The sequence below is a fragment of the Eumetopias jubatus genome, unplaced genomic scaffold, assembly GCF_037043125.1.
Source record: "Eumetopias jubatus isolate StellerSeaLion01/CBP00866 unplaced genomic scaffold, mEumJub1_p1.0 scaffold_10, whole genome shotgun sequence".
In the NCBI taxonomy this organism is placed as follows: Eukaryota; Metazoa; Chordata; class Mammalia; order Carnivora; family Otariidae; genus Eumetopias; species Eumetopias jubatus.
The window spans coordinates 107,758,273-107,775,935 of NW_028274816.1; the positions used below are offsets into that span (position 1 = coordinate 107,758,273).

The following is a 17,663-nucleotide window of genomic DNA, read 5'->3' on the forward strand; positions in this document are numbered from 1 at the left end:
CTGGACACTTGTCCTCACGTAACAGGGCTGTGACCATTTTTCTAAGTCCTGCTTAGAAATTTGTCACCATCCTTTCCCCTTTGTGGTTTCAAAGGAGGCTGCGTAAGCTGCATTCGTCAAGCGCGGGGCTGAGGCCCTGCTCCCAGTGGCGGGAACACGGGTTTATGAAATTACAGGGAATTCAAAGCAGCCGGCGTCGCCCGCTGTCTGGCTTCATTACCGGGCCCGGCCTCGGAGGGAAGTTTATTCCAATAATTTAGGGGATTAGGATCTGACACCCTTCATTAGCTCTTTGACATAAGCAGAAAAGACAGATCTTGCAGAATGACCCACACGATGGGGAAGACTTGGTAGAGGTGGGGAGAAGGCAACACACACCCCCCTCGGGGAAAAGCCCGCAGGGCAGAGAGAAGCCTTGTGCCGCCTTTTTACAGTCAGATGAGATGGTGAATCCTAGCCCTCAAGGGGAGAGTGGACCTGGAAGAGGAGGGACCTGCGTTCAGGACTCAGTTTCCCCACCTGTGAAATGAGAACACTGCTGGGGACTTTCCAGGTCCCTCCTGGCTCTGATGTGGGCTGGGCCCACCCCATCTACTATCCCTGGGACGCAGCAGCTCAGTTCCTGCTCCTCAAAACCTCGGTGGTTTGGCCTTTACAAGGTACCTCTCTCTTGCAGGGATCAGTGACCCCGCTCCCTCACACCGTCTGGGAGTCAAGTGACCCATGCAAATATGCTTCGCCAGCTCACTTTTCGGTAGTGTTTGAGGTACCTGACATTTCCTGCCATAAGGGAGAGAAATGGGCCCCCACCCCCTCCAACGGCCGCTTCCAACTCTTTCCCTGTGCCCCCCAATACAGCATCTGATGTTTCCACAAACTTCTTGTCCCACCTGTAAAAACCAGAGTTGAAGCTGTACCTTGACAGCAGTTCTGACAGCCAGGTGGGCGGAGGGGGGGGTCCAAAGGCCCCGGCCCGCACCCCGCAAACTGGCATTTCCCGTGTTAACGGCGGCATCCCATAGCTGTGCAACGGGGGGGTGAGTGGCTTAGCCTCTCTGGGCATCTTTTCCGCCATTCAGCAATGAAGGTAGTTTGTCATGAGGATGGAGTGTCGTGATGCACACAGAGAGCCCGGCACACACCAGGAACCCAGTAAATATTAGCAAGTGGGACGACTCTCCCTGCCCGTGGTGGCTGACCTTGGGCGAGTCGCTGGCCCTCTCCGGCCCTGAACCTTCTCCCTTGTGAAGTGGGGGAACCCAGGGGACGGCCGAGGTGCCGGGCATACAACAGAGCTCAGGCACCGGCCCAGGGGTGGTTAGCAAGGGCGGCCGCTGCCCAGCTCCGTCCTGAGACACCCCGTAGGTTTTCTTGGAGCTGACGAGTGTGTCAATCGAGGAGCGAGGAATGTGATACGTCCCGGCAGCTGGGGGAGCCGGAGCATATCTGGTATGTGTCTCTGGAATGATTTGGGGAAAATTCACCGAAGTTGGAACTTGAGACGCGAACTGCCCGGGGACCGAGCGATAGGGAGCTGTCCGCGCGCACCCCGCCCCCCCCCCAGCAGCCCCACAGAGGGACCTGGTGCGGGGGTGGGAGGCGGCGGACCCGGCACGGCACTGCTGCTCAGGCCCGCCCTGGAATGGCCGTGAACTTGTTGTTTTTCCACGTCATTTGCTCTCAAATGTACTATCGGGCCAGGCGATGCTAACCCTGCGGCTGCAGGTCCCTCCTTGTAACAAGCGATTGTGTGTTCTTCAGAGGTGGCCACGGGGAGGAGGGGGCCTGGCCCGAGGAGGTGGGGGAAAGGGAAACAAACCGCTCCTTTACAGGGAGCTTGCGTGTCCTGGAGCCAGCTCCCCCCCAAAGCACATGCCATTTCTGGCCCTTGAAGGGGTTAAAGGCCTCCTGGAGTCAAAAACAAGCAGGTGTCCCACCGTGCCAGATACGCCCGCCTAAACCGCTTCCAGCTTTTTTTTTTCCCCCTTCTGCAACAAGTCTGTGATCAGCCACGGGACAGAGGAGCCAGCAGCCTGCCTGTGACAGGCATCAGGTTAGCTCGCTCCCACTCGGGTGGCGCGCCCAGGATATAAATCCAGGCTCGGGCCCCTGCCACGGCTCTTCTCCCTGCACACTCAGGAGAGGGAGTTTCCTTGCAAAGACCTTTCCTTTATCTGAAGCCGCGCAGCCCAGCGGGCTCCACTGACTTGGTGGAGGCGGCCGCGGCGGCTGCGAGGAAGCCCGCTGGGGTGGGGAGGGCAGGTGTCTGCAGCCCAGAGAAGGAGAAGGCCCCGGTGGGCCCCAGCCCCTGGCCCCGTCGCAGGGGAGGTCTCGAGCCACCGCAGACCGCATCATGGGGGCCCTGGGGTGCTGCCGGCTCTGGTCCCGCTGGGCGCAGGCGGCACTTCTCCTGCTGCTGCTCGGGGCGCCCCCAAGGGGCCTGGCACTGCCGCCTATCCGCTATTCCCATGCGGGCATCTGCCCCAACGACATGAACCCCAACCTCTGGGTGGATGCCCAGAGCACCTGCAAGCGGGAGTGTGAGACGGACCAGGTGAGTGGGAATCCGGAAGCCTGACGTGGACCACGTGAGGGTGTTAGTGGGAGCCGTGGGCTGGGGAGACTCAGGAGCCCCCCCCCCACCTCTGGGAGGATCTGGGAGCGGGAAGGAAGTTGGGCCCCAGTCCACATAAACAGGGAGTGATGTCTGTCCAAGTCCGAGGCCCAGATGAAGAGGTGGGTGTGATATATCCAAGTTCATCCTGGGGTCCCTGGTCTCATGTTTGCTGAGGGGGGCTCTGAGGCAGCACCGGGCCAGGCACATGGTGGGGACTGGCACGACCCTTCAGCCCCGCCTCGATAGGTGACAGCAGACACTCAGGACATCGCAGTGAGCATGACAAGGTCCCACAGCCAGGGATGGGAGGGTGGGCTTGGCACCTGCGTCTCTCCGGCAAAGCTGAGGCCTCCGGGCCACCCCCGCCCACAGGGGTCCGCACCCTGACCCTGAGATCAGGCCAGGCTGATGGGGAGAGTGGGCAGGAACAGCTCTGAATAGACCCCCTGGTTATCCCTGGGAGGGAAGCGGACTGTTTCAACCTGCCAGATTCCTCGGTCCTCCCTTCTGCTCTCGTTAGAGCAGCCTGAGGCAAGCAGCGCAGGCCTGGCGCTAGGGCAGTTCTCTCCCAGCTCCCGAGTCCCAGGGCCATCCCTGCCACTCCCTTCGGGTGATGAAGAAGAGCCTGCTGGTACCTAGCACCTGCCTGGGCAGAGGTGCTTCCTGCTGGCCCGGCCAGTTCCTAGGGCTCAGGGCTGGGCTGGGCAGCACCAGGGAATAGAAGAGACGCTCCATTTGCCAAACGCATGTAGGCTACAGAAAAGCTCATGACTGCCCTGCGGAGAGTGGTCTCTGCCCCCACGGTGTCCAGGGTACAGTTGTCAGACCTCTCAGGCCAGACGCTGCCAGTGAGCAGTGGTGGTGCTGAGGAAAGGGAAGACGGGGGCAGAGTGCTCCCATTCAGCTGAGGTCATGAGGGTCATTGGCTATGTTTGCAGGGAAGTCTGTTCCACTGGCATGGGCTGGCCTGATAAATCAGGTAGGGTGTGGGACAGTGAGGCTCTGGCTGATGTCGCATGTCTTGGGGAAAAGGCACCTGTGTGGGGCTAGGGACTCATTTGCCTATGGGTATATTCTGAGCCCTCAAGCAAAAACTGTCCTAAGGATTCCTTCTAGGTTTCCCGGGCCCAGAGATACCTTCCCCCCCTCCCTCCCACCCCAACTCTGGGGACCCACACCTTCATGGACCTCAGGGTCCTAAAGGAGCTCCCTGGGCCTGTCTCTTAAGGAATTTTACGACCCTCAGGCCGAAGAGCAGGTTCTCCTGTCTGCTTCCAGTCTCTCCTGCCCTCTATCCCCCACTGGGTCTCTCACCCTCAGACCCCAGCTCTGAGATCTGCCCATCCCTGTCCCAAAGCCTCCCCTGGCGTGGCCTAGAAGCTTATGCCAAGCAAGGACTGCAAAACAAAGTCCCCATTCTGAGCCGAGAGGGGGAAAACAGTAAACAAGTCAAGCGGGCAGTCTCCACACAGCTCCGGTGGGGGATATTTCCCCCTCTTAGCTGATGTGGAATGTCAAAGAGGCTGAAATAAAAGTCGGAACCACAAGAGGCCAGCCCTAGTGGGGAGTAATTCCCAGAGCTACTACCAGGACGGAGGATTAGGAGCGTTGCCCGCCTGCCCAGTGGGTACGAGGTGTTATTGTCGAAAACACCACGTGAAATCCTTGTTTGTGTCGGTCCCAGAGCATGTTGCTAATTTCGAGGAATTAAACTAATGCCTTACGTGGCTCCACAGAGCATCAAGGGGGATTATAGCCCTAGTAAGTCCTCGCTGACGGCTTTGCTAACCTTTGCCACCCAACGGGGCTGTTTTCCTTGTGGATGTCCCCCACGAAATGTCGCACACATCAGAGCTGAGCACCTGGGCCTAGCACAGCCCTCCGTGGTGGGACCTGGCGTCCCGGGCCTGTCCCGCCTGCCCTTCCCCTGGGCCCTGAACAAGCGTGGGCCCGCCACGGAGCGGCTGTTCCTGACGCGTGTGTGGCCGGCCTCAAACATCTGTCCCAGAGGTGTCCGATTTTTCCTTCTTAGGGTTTGGCGTGACCTCTTCAATTCGGCCAGGGCGTCCTCACCCCAGTGGAAAAAAAGAGAGGCAGGGCTCATTTGTTCGCACCTAGACCTCCTTTGTGGTCACCCTATGATGTGGAAGAAGAGATCTCCCTTCAGAGTCCCATCCACCTGGAGCTTGAAGCCCTTTTCTGCCACTTGCCCGCTCTCGGGACTTGGGCGAAACTTCTCCAAGTCTCTGCACTTTCATCTATAAAATGGTAGTCAGAGAAACGTCCCCTCTGGGAGGTACGTGGCCTGCCTCCTCTCACACCTACACCTCACACCACTACCAGCTGTAGCGGACCTCAGGCAAGTGGCCTCACCTCTCCGTGCCTTCGTTATCACTACCTGCGAAGTGAGGCTAATGGTTCTGCCCACCGCCCAGGCCTGTGATGAGCAAGAGAGAAGCAGACAGGTACACACGTTCTTAGAAGAAGGCCCAGCAGATAGCAGGGGCTGCGTATCTCCTGTCATCATCCGAATGTGCGGCTCACCGTAGGTGGTGAGCACATACCAGTTCCCTTCCGCAGACATGGGGGGCGGGGGAAGCCGGGGCACACGTCCTGCTCCTCCATGCTCAGGCCTCTCCCTCTGGCTCCCCGCAGGAGTGCGAGACCTATGAGAAGTGTTGCCCCAACGTGTGCGGGACCAAGAGCTGTGTGGCCGCCCGGTACATGGACGTGAAAGGGAAGAAGGGCCCGGTGGGCATGCCCAAGGAGGCCACCTGCGATCACTTCATGTGTCTGCAGCAGGGCTCCGAGTGTGACATCTGGGACGGCCAGCCCGTGTGTAAGTGCAAAGATCGTTGTGAGAAGGAGCCCAGCTTCACGTGCGCCTCCGACGGCCTCACCTATTATAACCGCTGCTACATGGATGCCGAGGCCTGCTCGAAGGGCATCACGCTGGCCGTCGTCACTTGCCGCTACCACTTCACGTGGCCCAACACCAGTCCCCCGCCGCCCGAGACCACCGTGCACCCTACCACAGCCTCCCCGGAGACGCCGGGGCTGGATATGGCGGCCCCGGCTCTGCTCCACCACCCTGTGCACCAGTCGGTCACCGTGGGTGAGACCGTGAGCTTCCTGTGTGATGTGGTGGGCCGGCCCCGGCCCGAGATCACCTGGGAGAAGCAGCTGGAAGATCGCGAGAATGTGGTCATGCGGCCCAACCACGTGCGCGGCAACGTGGTGGTCACCAACATCGCCCAGCTGGTCATCTACAACGCCCAGCCCCAGGACGCTGGCATCTACACCTGCACGGCCCGGAACGCCGCCGGGGTCCTGCGTGCCGACTTCCCGCTGTCCGTGGTCAGGGGGGGTCAGGCGGTGGCCACCTTGGAGAGCACCCCCAACGGCACGGCCTTCCCCGCGGCCGAGTGCCTGAAGCCCCCCGACAGTGAGGACTGCGGCGAGGAGCAGACCCGTTGGCACTTCGATGCGCAGGCCAACAACTGCCTCACCTTCACGTTTGGCCACTGCCACCGCAACCAGAACCACTTCGAGACCTACGAGGCCTGCATGCTGGCCTGCATGAGCGGGCCACTGGCCGTGTGCAGCCTGCCCGCCCTGCAGGGGCCCTGCAAAGCCTACGCGCCCCGCTGGGCCTACAACAGCCAGGCCGGCCAGTGCCAGTCCTTCATCTACGGCGGATGCGACGGCAACGGCAACAACTTTGAGAGCCGCGAGGCCTGCGAGGAGTCCTGCCCCTTCCCTCGGGGGACCCAGCGCTGCCGGGCCTGCAAGCCGCGGCAGAAGCTCGTCACCAGCTTCTGTCGGAGCGACTTCGTCATCCTGGGCCGCGTGTCTGAGCTGACCGAGGAGCCCGATGCGGGGCGGGCCCTGGTGACCGTGGACGAGGTCCTCAAGGATGAGAAGATGGGCCTCAAGTTCCTGGGCCAGGAGCCGCTGGAGGTCACCCTGCTCCACGTGGACTGGAGCTGCCCCTGCCCCAACGTGACGGCGGGCGAGACGCCACTCATCATCATGGGCGAGGTGGACGGCGGCATGGCTGTGCTGCGGCCGGATAGCTTCGTGGGAGCGTCCAGCAGCCGGCGGGTCAGGAAGCTGCGTGAGGTCCTGCACAAGAAGACCTGCGACGTCCTCAAGGAGTTTCTGGGCTGGCGCTGAAGCCCCGCCCCCCCTCCGCCCCTCCCCGGCCCCCTCCCCGGCCCTCGTCCACCTACCCACCCCCCCAACGCCCCTCAGTCCACAAACTGGGCAAGGTCAGGCTCGACAGTTGTAGGCCAGTGGGGAAAATCCACCGGAGGTTCTTAGAACAACTTCTAGTCTTGGGCTCAAGAAGGGGTCTGTATCTTCTTTAGCTGAGGGGGACCAAAGGAGAAGCCACCAGACACCTGCAAGCTATTCTTGATGACCAGTCGGTGGGGCGTTGTGACCCTCTCTGTGCTGGTCAGCCGCCTCTGCTGGCTCTCCCTGCCCCCAGCCAGCTCCCAGCCAGGCTTTTGGAGGTGGCGTATGCACGGTCATGGGAATCACAGAATGAATCGGTTTGCAAAAGTTGTAGGTGGGGAGAGAAAGGAGGGACCAGGGACTCTTTGGACAAATTCCCCAGAGCCCCCTAGATCACTACGAGCAGAAACCACTTCATTTTAGGGCTTGTGGGACGCAGGGAGCGGGAGGGGGGGGCGGGGGGAGGGCATGGTCTGACCCGGCACACCCCTTGTCCTGAGGCGGTGGTCAGCCCGTGCTTCGGTCAAGTGGGCCCTGCAGTCTCTGAGGCCACCATGGCACCAGCAGAATACACATCCTTCATGTTTCTCCTTGGCTTTATTTGTTGGTTTATTGATTGTTGTTGTATTAATTTAGCTCTGTTCAGTCCGACTCAATGGACATTTTCTGAACACTTTCTGGGTACCAGGTGCTAGGACACAGATATTAGTCAATACCCAGCTCCTGGTGACTGAATGTGAATGTCCAGCTCCCAGGGTCCCTGCCCCCCCGCCCCCCCCCCCGGGGAAGCAGACCCATGGCTGGCCTTCCCAACTGTCAAATGGTCCCATTGAAAGGACAGTGTGCTTTCATCTGCCACTGGCTTCCTTGGACAGAAGGCAGATAGAAGCCCCAGGATCTGTTCTGATGGGAAGGGAGATGAAGGGAAAGTCCAGGTTGGGATGGGGAGCAGGGTGAAAGAAGGGAGGGAGGACGGGTGTCAGGCTTGGGAAGGAAAAGGAATGTTGCTCGATGCTCCCATCTGGTGGTGGCCTTGGGAGCTGCAGGGACCCGAGGGAGGCTCTAGGTGAGAGCTGGGAGGGTATGTTTGGGAATGTGGCAGCTTGTTGATGACTTCTCGTTTCTGGACTTCCTGTGCAGGTCCAGCCACCGCCCCCCCCCACACACACACACTAGATAAATGACTTGGGAAAGCCACTGTCAGCTCTACATCTGCTCCCCCATTCCCTCCTCTGCCCTTCCTTCTGTCCAGGCCCCTCCAAAGGAGAAAAGATCATTGTGGGGCATCCTCGTTTCTTCCTCCAATGTAGGGAGGAAGGTACCAATTAAAAATTCATAGTATCAACAGCCCTTCTTGTGTGATTTGTTTGGGTTAATGAGTGTGTGTGGTGGGGGGTGTGTGTGTGTAATTTGCTCTGGTGATCAGGAGGGAAGTCTGGCCAATAGGACCATATTTGGGTGATAGAGGGACACGAACATTCACCCCACTTTGGAGCTCTGAGGCTCCTTAACTGTGGTGCTCTCCCCAGCTCAGGAAAGCTAAGGCCAGAGAGGCCAGGTAATGTCTCCCAAGAACACAGAGGCAGGAAGATTGGGGACTTAGGCCCAAATGTTCTAACTTATGTTTCAGGCGCCCTGCCCGTCACGACAGCATGGCGGGCCAGGGGCAGACTCCGGACCCTGTCACTGATGGTGTCGTGTTGAGAGGCACAAAGCTGGAGGAGACATGAGCGGGGCAGAAAGAGGTGGGCCACCCAGCTATAGCTCCCCAGGGGGCTTCTGGGTGAGGCCTGGTCGCAAAGCCATAGGCGTGCTCAGAGCACAGGGCTCAGTTCCCAGGATGGAGACAGCAGCACCTTTGGCCTCAGGTGCTTGGGACGGTTCCCTGTCCCTGGAGATGTGTTCAGGAGCCTGTGGCCATGGCGGCATGCCTCACAGCTCGTCTGGCCCTCAGGCTGCAAGCCAGCCAAGCTCAAGAGACACCTGTCCCCTGTCCACTTCCCTGGGTCTTCCCGGGCCACTGCCCCAAGGAGGAATGCACACTCAGCCCCACCCAGCCTGGCCCGGTCTAGCCAATCCCTCCTTAGAGACAATTCCTGCAAGAAGGAGGGGGCCAGCATGGGGAAGGCAAGCTCCTCCGGGGCCAGAGAAGTGCGAGCTTCTCAAGTCACCTTTGGGGAAATGCTGAACACTAACACTTAGCCGCCAGGAAGGTATGAGTACTAGCCACGGGCCCCTCCCTGCTTGGGTCAGAGAACCAGGGAGGTGAGGACTCAGCCTTAGAGGCCTGGGGACATTCTGTTGCACCTGCTTCTAGGCTGAGATGGCCCAATAAGTAACACACTAGCTTAGAGCCTGATGGGTCAAGTGTCCACATGCTATAGCATCTGTCATCTCCCTTCCTGCACTGACATGGGGCCTAAGCCCTGTGGCTGCCTGGTGGAAGTGTGACATTCAGGGGACACCGATGTCAGGGCTCCTTCTCACCAGCTTGCAGCACCTGGGGTCCCTGTCCTTCCCACTCCAGCCCCAGCCCGGCAGAGTGAGAAAGCCCAGCTGGTGCCGTCAGACCCACCTGGGTCTGACACTTCCCCGGTGTCTCTCCACGTCTCAGTCTCCTCATCCGTAAAACAGAGGGTAGTAAGTGCACTTCCTGGAGACTTGGGGGAGCTTGGCCCTATTAACCTTGCCAAACTGAAAAGCCTAGGAGACAGAGCCTGGCACAGAGCGCTGCCCCAGCGCCCTCCTGGCCCTCAGCAACCGCCTGGCTGACAGCAGGCCCCCAGGACCTAAAGCCCTCGCCTCCTCCTGCTGGGCCTGGGATTTCACACTCAGTGAACATACAGCTGCAGGTATTTTAGTCTGTTACTCGCAGAGCACATTCAGAAGGATCACCCCGCATGTTTGGGCTTTAGAAAATACAGGCACTTAGGGAATGGGCATCTATTATAATGTTGGACCTACTACGACGTGGCATGTATTTCTCTGTCCTTGAAACCAAGCTTGAGTCTCTGATCCCTGTTACCCAGGTGTTACACAGTAACTGACCTCTGGTAGGTGCTCCATAGAGGTTGAACCGAATTCCCAGGGTCTGGTTGCTGGGGGACCTTGGGGAGGCTGCCCACCCAGTTTGGGAGATTCGGCCCCAGCCTGGGCCCCAGGACACAGGGGGATGGAGCCCCCCCTACAGGTCTGAGGCCAGACTCACCTGCCTTCCTGTCTACACTGCACACTTGCTCCTTCCCTCCTTGCATCTGGTGGCTCCCCTCCCTGTCCTGCTCCTGCTCCAGTCCATCTCTGTTTGCCTCTTCAGAGGCCTGGTCTGGCGCCGGCTGTCTCCGGACCAGCCTGAGGCCTCTGGGGCAGGACAGCTTGGCTTTTTCCACCCTCCGCCTCCCCCAGCACCTCGAGCCTCCTAGGACACTCTGCTCCATTGTTTGGCCAGCAGCTCCATAGTCTGACGTCACCCCCTGGACAGTGGGGCCAGAGAGCAGGGACCAGGGGTGGAACCTGAGGAAGAAAGGGGGAGACCAAACACACAGCCACATGGTGATTTCCTTAGGCGGGGGGTGCGGGGCGGGGAGCGCCCAGGGTCCAACTGTCGGGTTATAACATAGCACTTTGCAGGCGCTCACCACGGGACAGGCACCAGACATCATCTCTTGTCTCCATCACGACTCTATAGCACAGAACACTATTATGTGGGTGGGGAAACTGAGGCTGGAGGAGACAAGAGATTTGCCCAAGATCACCCAGCTGCCACGTGGCAAAGCCAAGACCTGAATGAACACAGGCAGTTGGCTTCTCTCAGTATGTGACACACACACACACACACACACACACACACACACACCCTGTTCTGGGCTGGACAGTGTGGAGTCCCATCAGGACCCCAAACATCTCCCAAGAGCCTGCCTCCCATCAGCCACCCCGGGGCTGTCTTCTGACCTTGCCACGTGACACGATATTTTGCTCACACACATAAGCGGTCATGGCCTACATTGCTGAGTGAGACATCAGTCTTATGCCCACTCATCCTCCCAGACTCAGCTCCCCCCGCCCCGGGGGAGCCTCCGCTGTCCCCCAGAGGCAGCAAGACCCTTCCATTGTCTGTCTCCCTCTGCACGTGCACCACCCAGGCTGGAAGCACTGCCTGGGGGCTCCCGGAGGTCTGAGGGGGGGCCCAGTCCCCAGGGCTCAACAAAGGGACAACGGCTTGCTGGATGAACGATGGGTCCTGGGACCAAGGGCCCCGAGGCGCACTGGAAGCCTGCAGGGCTGTGGAGGGGCTTCCCTGGGGTTTGCCCTGCTTTTTCCCAGCTCTACTTCCTGATACCCTCTCTTCTTCCTTCTCCTCCTCCTCCCACCTCCTCCAGGAGTCTAAAGTCTCTCTCCCGCTCTGGGAATGTGTGATTAATATAGGCAGGATGGGTGGCAGGGCTCCTGGGTCCTATTCATGGCTGTGGCCTCATTCTGGAATGTGCCCTGAGGTCAAGTGACACTCATCTCTCAGGCTGTGTCAGGAGGAAGGAAGAAGAACCCTCCAGCTGGCGTTCTCCCGAGGGAGACGGAAGGGCAGGCAGGTGGGCAGGCCTACCGCCCCCCTCCTTCCCGCCTCTCTGGCTCCCAAGCTCTTCAGCACTTCTATTTCAGGGTTGGGTAAGAATCTCTGTGTCCACATCCCAAATTACCCCAGGACAGGGACCTCTGGCATCTGGCTCCCCAGCGACACCCTGGCCAACCTCCACCCCCCTCAGGTGAAGGGAAAACAGGACTCAGCTCCGACACCTCCTGGATTGGACCCTCTTGGAGGTGGGGCCTCTTCCCAGCATGTCTGTCCAGGTGAGGGCAGTGAGCGTTTTCTGCCCTTTTTCCAAGTCTTGATACTGCGGGATGAGGATGTACCCATCCTGATCATGTGTGCTGTCTCCGTGTGAGAGACACATCCATTTGTGTCTGAGGATGGGGACTGTTTTGGCCCCTTTCTGTGCGGGCAGCCAGGAAGCAGAGAGGGGGCTGGGGCCCTGGCAGGGTCCCTCAGCGGGACAGAAACACGACACCCAAAGAGACGGAATAGGCAGTGCTCACAATTCTGATCGGGCACTTTATTTTTTTATTTTTTAAAATATTTTATTTATCTATTTGACAGAGAGGGACACAGTGAGAGAGGGAACACAAGCAGGTGGAGTGGGAGAGGGAGAAGCAGGCTCCCCGCTGAGCAAGGAGCCCGATGCGGGGCTCGAACCCAGGATGCTGGGACCATGACCTGAGCCAAAGACAGACGCTTAACGACTGAGCCACTCCGGCCCCCTGATCGGGCACTTTAAGTATGTTGTCCAGTTTACTCCTTTACCCCTCTCTGAGTGATGTTATTATTTCCCACCCTAGCCTACACCATGCAGGAGGGCAAAGACACTATGTGCTTGGTTCTCCCCTGTATGTTCAGCATGAGGCCTCGCCATAGAGGGTGTTCAAGAAATATTTGTGCAATGAATGAATGAATGAGCAAAGCAAGCCCTGTAGATCTTATGGAGGAAGACACACCTCAAAGGTATTATTTTCCCTCTTTTACAGATACTGAATCTGAGACTCTAAATGTTTACAGGGATCTTGCCCCAGGTTAAAGGGTTAATAAATGGAAGAGCCAAGATGCCAGTTCAGGCCTATCTGACTTTAGTGCCTATAGTCTTTCCAGGGCGACCTGCGCCAGCCAGCCAACCCTAACCCTAACCCTAAGCTGGCGGCCCGCCCGCACCTGCACTTCTCCCCACCCCCCATCCCCCAGCTTGGCGCCCCCCACCCACTCAGCAGCCGGGCCTAGGGCTCTGCGCTGAGCTTGCACAGCAGCCTGTCCGGGCTAAGAATCCGGTGGCGGCCTGACGGTGGCCGCCGTGCTCCCCCGGCCACGCGTCCACAAAGAAGGCGGCCCCGCAGATGCTGAGTGTGCCAAGCAAGCAGAGCAGCCGTGCGTCCCCAACAGCAGGAAGGTGGCCAAGTGCGCTATCCCGCCGCGCGGCCTCCCGGCGGCCCAGGCAGGAGCTGACAGGCACATCTCAGAGCAGGTCGTGGCCACTGGCCGGTGCAAGGCCTCCCAGTACTGGTACACGGGCGGGGCAAGCTGGGGTTCACCAGGCCGAGAGCCACACGAACGACCTGGTGTCTGAGTACCGGCCAGGAGGCCGGTGCCCAGGAGGGCGAGTTCGAGGAGGCCGAGCTGCTAGGCTGCTCACCCCGGACCCCCTGGGAGACACTTCTCTTTCTGTCTGAGCCCATGAACCTGACTTTGTCTCAGATCCTAGCTGACCGCTGACCCCCGAGCCCCACTCTATGTCTGGCCTCTTCGAGCTCTTCTAACTTGGACACAGGCACCCCCTCCTGAGCCCCTCTTCACTGGTGACCCAGCAAGCCCCACCTTTAATGCCATGAACCTTCCTTCACTCTGACCTCTCCTTCACCGTTGACCTCCCCCACAAACCCCATTGTGCCCCCCAGACCCATAAGTCCCAGGTTACCTTCAACCCCTCCCCTGCCGAGCCTCCCCTCACCTCTGACCTTGCCTCCCCTTCGACACCATGAGCCCCACCTCCCCTCAGACCGCCTTACCACGGGCTCCCAAGAGCGCCCCTCCTGTTTCTCCCCCCAACTCCCTCCCCTCAGCTCTTGCCAACCTGGGTTTTCCAGGAGTGCCGCTGCAGGAGAAAGCAGCCTTGGAGTATGTGAGCAAAAGACACCGTGCCCTCAAAACTCCCCACTCTCCTCCCCTCTACTTCACTCACAATAAATAAACTGTTGTTCTGCTCCCCAAAGAAAAGAGGTACGCAGGTTAGCACCCACACACCCAGACCCATCGGGCGGTGGCACTCAGGCGAAGCTGGGTTTATACCTTCCGCTAAATATGGTGGAGAGGGGCTGCCCATAAGGAGACGGAGGGAACTAGGCCGAGTCCTCTCATGGCCCGGCACGGTGCCCCTGAGAGCTGCTGCCGTGCTCCTCCCAAGAACCAGTCTACTAGCGGCTCAGTTCCTCCACAGCTCTTGAGAGACCTAGGCTGCCGCTGCCATCTTGTTTCTTGGGTGGAAGTGCTGACCGAAGGTTATGGTTATTGTTATGGTCATTGCTGCTCAAATTCAATTGCAGAAAGGGGCACCAGATATTTTAGGCCTCAGGGTCTCCAAATCTCCTCAGTATCCAGGGTGGGTGGCAGTGAGGAAAGGTCAGAGTGATGGAAGGCTGGAAGGGCATGGGTTCTTGAGTCAGACTGCCTGGACTCACACACTGGCTGTATGACTTGAGGTGAGTTAACCTCTGTGGGCCTCAACATCTTCATTTGCAAAATGGAATAATAATAGTCGGGTCGGTCCTGGGTCTGGTTGCTCCAGTTGGTTGGGGATACTGGCTGTTTCTTGTTCCTGCCCATGGCTGAACAAGAGCCAGGATGTGAGAACAGGCTCCCTTCCCCAAAGCTGCCCTTGGACAGCAAAGTAAGACCAGATGCAATCCCTTCTGCTGACAAAGGAAGAGTTCAGGATGAAGGTAGCTGGAGAGGAGGGGAGAGAAGAAAGAAGGAGAGAGAGAGAGAGAGAGAGAGAGGCTCTAGGCTGTGCAGCTGGAGACCAGCAAGCAGAAACAAAGTCGAGTAATGGTGTCCATGGAGGCCCTAAGAGCGCTTCTCCATCCTTCATTCCTGGCTCCAGTACCTCAGAGCATGGAGCTGAGCTCTTACCGACCTCCTACCTCAAGCATCACTTCCCACCTCAATGCACCACAAGGGGCAACAGAATTAAAAGGGGAAATAGCCTTAGAGTCTTGATGTGACCAAATAACTCAGCCTCAGAGCGATCCCTACAATAATCACAACCAACAATTTCACCTTATGACCCTAAGGAGAGGAGAGTGCTGGTGTTCCTGGATGAGCGCAACACAACCTTAGTGAGACTTACGCACATGGTGACCCATGTCCACCCCAGAAGGTGGGTACCCTTTGCCAGTTAGATGCCCCAGTGGCAGGATGAATAATTTCAATTACTAAGAGCTAACAGCACCTAATATGTGCTCATACAGTATCTCATTAAATCTTCACAACCCTGGCAGGTGTTTATTATTTACCACCATTTAATATTCTCTCCATTTCAGAGATGATGAAATTGAGGCTCACAGAGATTTGAATCATTTGCCCAAGGGCCCTGGCCAAGCAGCAAACCAAGCCTAGGTTGGTATAGTGACTCCAAAGCCCGTGCATTTAACCCCACGGACAGCATCTTCCACCACAGAACAGTGACTTCTGGTTTCCTCTCACTTCTGCTTCCTCTCTTCTCCCTGCTAATCCACAGTGAAGTTTCACTGCCTAGGATTCTCATGAAAATGCATGTTTTAAGGCCAGCTGACCTCCGCTGAGGAGGCTGAGCACATGCCTTTGAGGCTAAGCCACAGGAAGAGAGAGGAGAAAGGAAGATAGGCGTTTCGAGCCCTATCTCACATAAGAGTGGAGAGAGTTCTGGTGATTCCCTATGGGGAAGAGGATTATGCTTAATGTGCTCTATAGCTTACATAATCCTCACACTGCCCAGAACAAGTAGGACTTTTCAGATAGGAAATCTGAGGCTGAGTAGGTTTAGCAGACATGGCTATTCAGGGTGCATTGGGATTCAGTTCAAAGTCTTACTCCAAAGCCCATATTCTTTCTTGTACAGGGTTACTGGGAATAATTTTATTTGGAGGCTTAATGAGGCCCCTCCACTCCTCTAGAACATTCTTAATTAGTTCTTAGCAGTTACCAAGGATTCTGTAGGGGAAATTGTGGGGCCCAGACCTCTGTCCCTGCTGGAGAAGGCGGGGTAAGACATAGATCAGACGCTGGTGTTTTCTGTTCCAAAGCAAGATGCATGCTTCTTTCAGAGAAGTGATGCTCTCTGAACATTGCGAGTCACATGAAGGGGCTTGGCCAGCTTGCAGCAGTATTTTCAGAGGATGACAGAGTGCTCAGCCACAAAGGAAGCCTGGGGGAGCCTGGGGAAGGGCTTTGCCCAGGGTAAGTGACCCAGGAGAAAAGTTTTTTGGGGCTGTTAATTTCTGGCTTAGATTTATATTAAGCTTTTCCTTCAAAGCCTCATTCTCTGGTTTATGCTCAACCTGGAAGATACTGTAAGCGTCCAAAAAGCCAAACTGGAAAACGGATCAGTTGAGCTCTGAAAAGACTTGTTCTCTTGGCTAGGAGTAGAGTGTGGTGACTGGGGGAGACAGCAGGTGGGAGTGCCCTGGGGGTATCTGAGTTTATGCAGATATTCCACCAACACCAGCTTCTGGGAGGGTGTTACCTGCTGTGAACCCTGATACTTACAAAAACAGAGTTTTGTCTCTAAAGGTAGAAAAACAAATGAGATGACCCCTAGAGGGAGCTTCTAGCCTGAGGAGGTTTCTAGGATAAGCATCTTGAAAAGATAAGAATTAGAACATCCCTCCTGGGCAGCCTACCCCGGCTCAGTACCGCCACTCCCAGCCTTGGACTTCTTACCTGACCTCCCCGCCCCACCCCTGGGCTTGATGAACAGGGTTCTAAACCAGCTCTCTTGTACAGTGTCTTTCTGTTCAAAACTTGGAACAATGAAAAAAATTAAAATATCCAAAGTGAAAGGCAGCTTCTCCTGGGAGTGATGGGCTGGCAGCTGAGCTTCTCGTTCTGATTTCTTCGGCTTTTTCCCCCCAAGGGTTAGCACACATTCTTCCCACTTGGGACACATCTGATGGAGAGAAGAACCAGGACCAGGTTTTCCCTCCACTGAGGCTGGGACTTGGAGGGAGCCCAGGCTTCCCCGGATGACCCATTCTTCATCACCTGGTAACTCCCCCTTGCAATCTAGAATCCCTCACATGGGCATGCTCTCTCCTTTTTTTGTTCACACCTCCACATTCTCCTGTGTCTGATCATTTGGGCGTGTGGGTTATCTTTTCTTAGAATGTAAACTCCTTGCAAGGTCCTAAAGGTTTATATGCATCACCACGAGTTCCTAACCCAGTAGATTCTCAATAAATGTATTGAGTAGATGACACAGGGATTGGTTCAAATGATATCTCCCTTTGACACGATTTAGGGACCTGAGTGGAATGTGACCCCAGAGCAACTACTGAGTCAACCTCACCCTTTTGCTATCGTCAGTACCAGGAAAGCACGGGACGGCAGACCTCAGGTATGGGTAGTGCCGAGAGTTACTTCTCACAGATTCTGAGTGCCCAGACAAACAGCAGGGATGTGGGTAAATACAACCAGCCTGTGACCCTCAAGCTCTCACAGCCTACTCCACCGTATTTTCGCAGCAGAGGCGATATTAAAATGAGGTGGGGTTTGCTGAGCAAACCACCACCTACAGGACCACGCTGGGTGTGCACGGGGAACTCAGCACAGAGTGCCTTTTAGAAAATGTCCTCTAAATAACGGGGAGCTCGGCGCAGAGTGCCTTTTAGATAATGTCCCCTAAATAATCAAGTGTGGTTCTTTCACAAAGCCTTCCTATTGAGGTCAACCAAAGGAGCCGTATAGGGTAATGGGGAAGGGCCGCAGACTTTGGAAACAGAATCCCACAGCTCAGGTCCTGGTTCCACTGGCCGTAACCGTCACAAGCTCCCTGCTTCCATTTCTTTATCTATAAATGAGGGAAACAGCACAGCCTTCTGAGGGCTCTTAGGAAATTTAAATGAGTTAAAACATACAAGTGCTTCGAACAGTATCTAGCACGTAGTAAATACTACGTGCTAGATATTTGCCAAATAATGCCAAAGTCATCATCACTCAAACAGGCAGCATGCAAGGTAT

General features: G+C 57.0%; 1 protein-coding gene across 1 annotated transcript; it reads left to right on the forward strand.

The window, feature by feature from the left end:
* The first annotated feature begins 2,353 nt into the window (after positions 1–2,353).
* On the forward strand, positions 2,354–6,793 carry WFIKKN2 (WAP, follistatin/kazal, immunoglobulin, kunitz and netrin domain containing 2). Its single transcript, XM_028091348.2, has 2 exons — positions 2,354–2,554; positions 5,273–6,793. The coding sequence occupies exons 1-2, from the start codon at positions 2,354–2,356 to the stop codon at positions 6,791–6,793; spliced, it is 1,722 nt and encodes a 573-aa protein (XP_027947149.2).
* The last annotated feature ends 10,870 nt before the right edge of the window (positions 6,794–17,663 follow it).

What these genes read in the sequence shown, in the direction of transcription:
- WFIKKN2 (XM_028091348.2), top strand. Translation starts at nt 2,354, where the DNA reads ATGGGGGCCCTGGGGTGCTGCCGGCTCTGGTCCCGCTGGGCGCAGGCG. An exon ending in GGGAGTGTGAGACGGACCAG is followed by an intron (nt 2,555 to 5,272) that starts GTGAGTGGGAAT and finishes GGCTCCCCGCAG; the next exon opens with GAGTGCGAGACCTATGAGAA.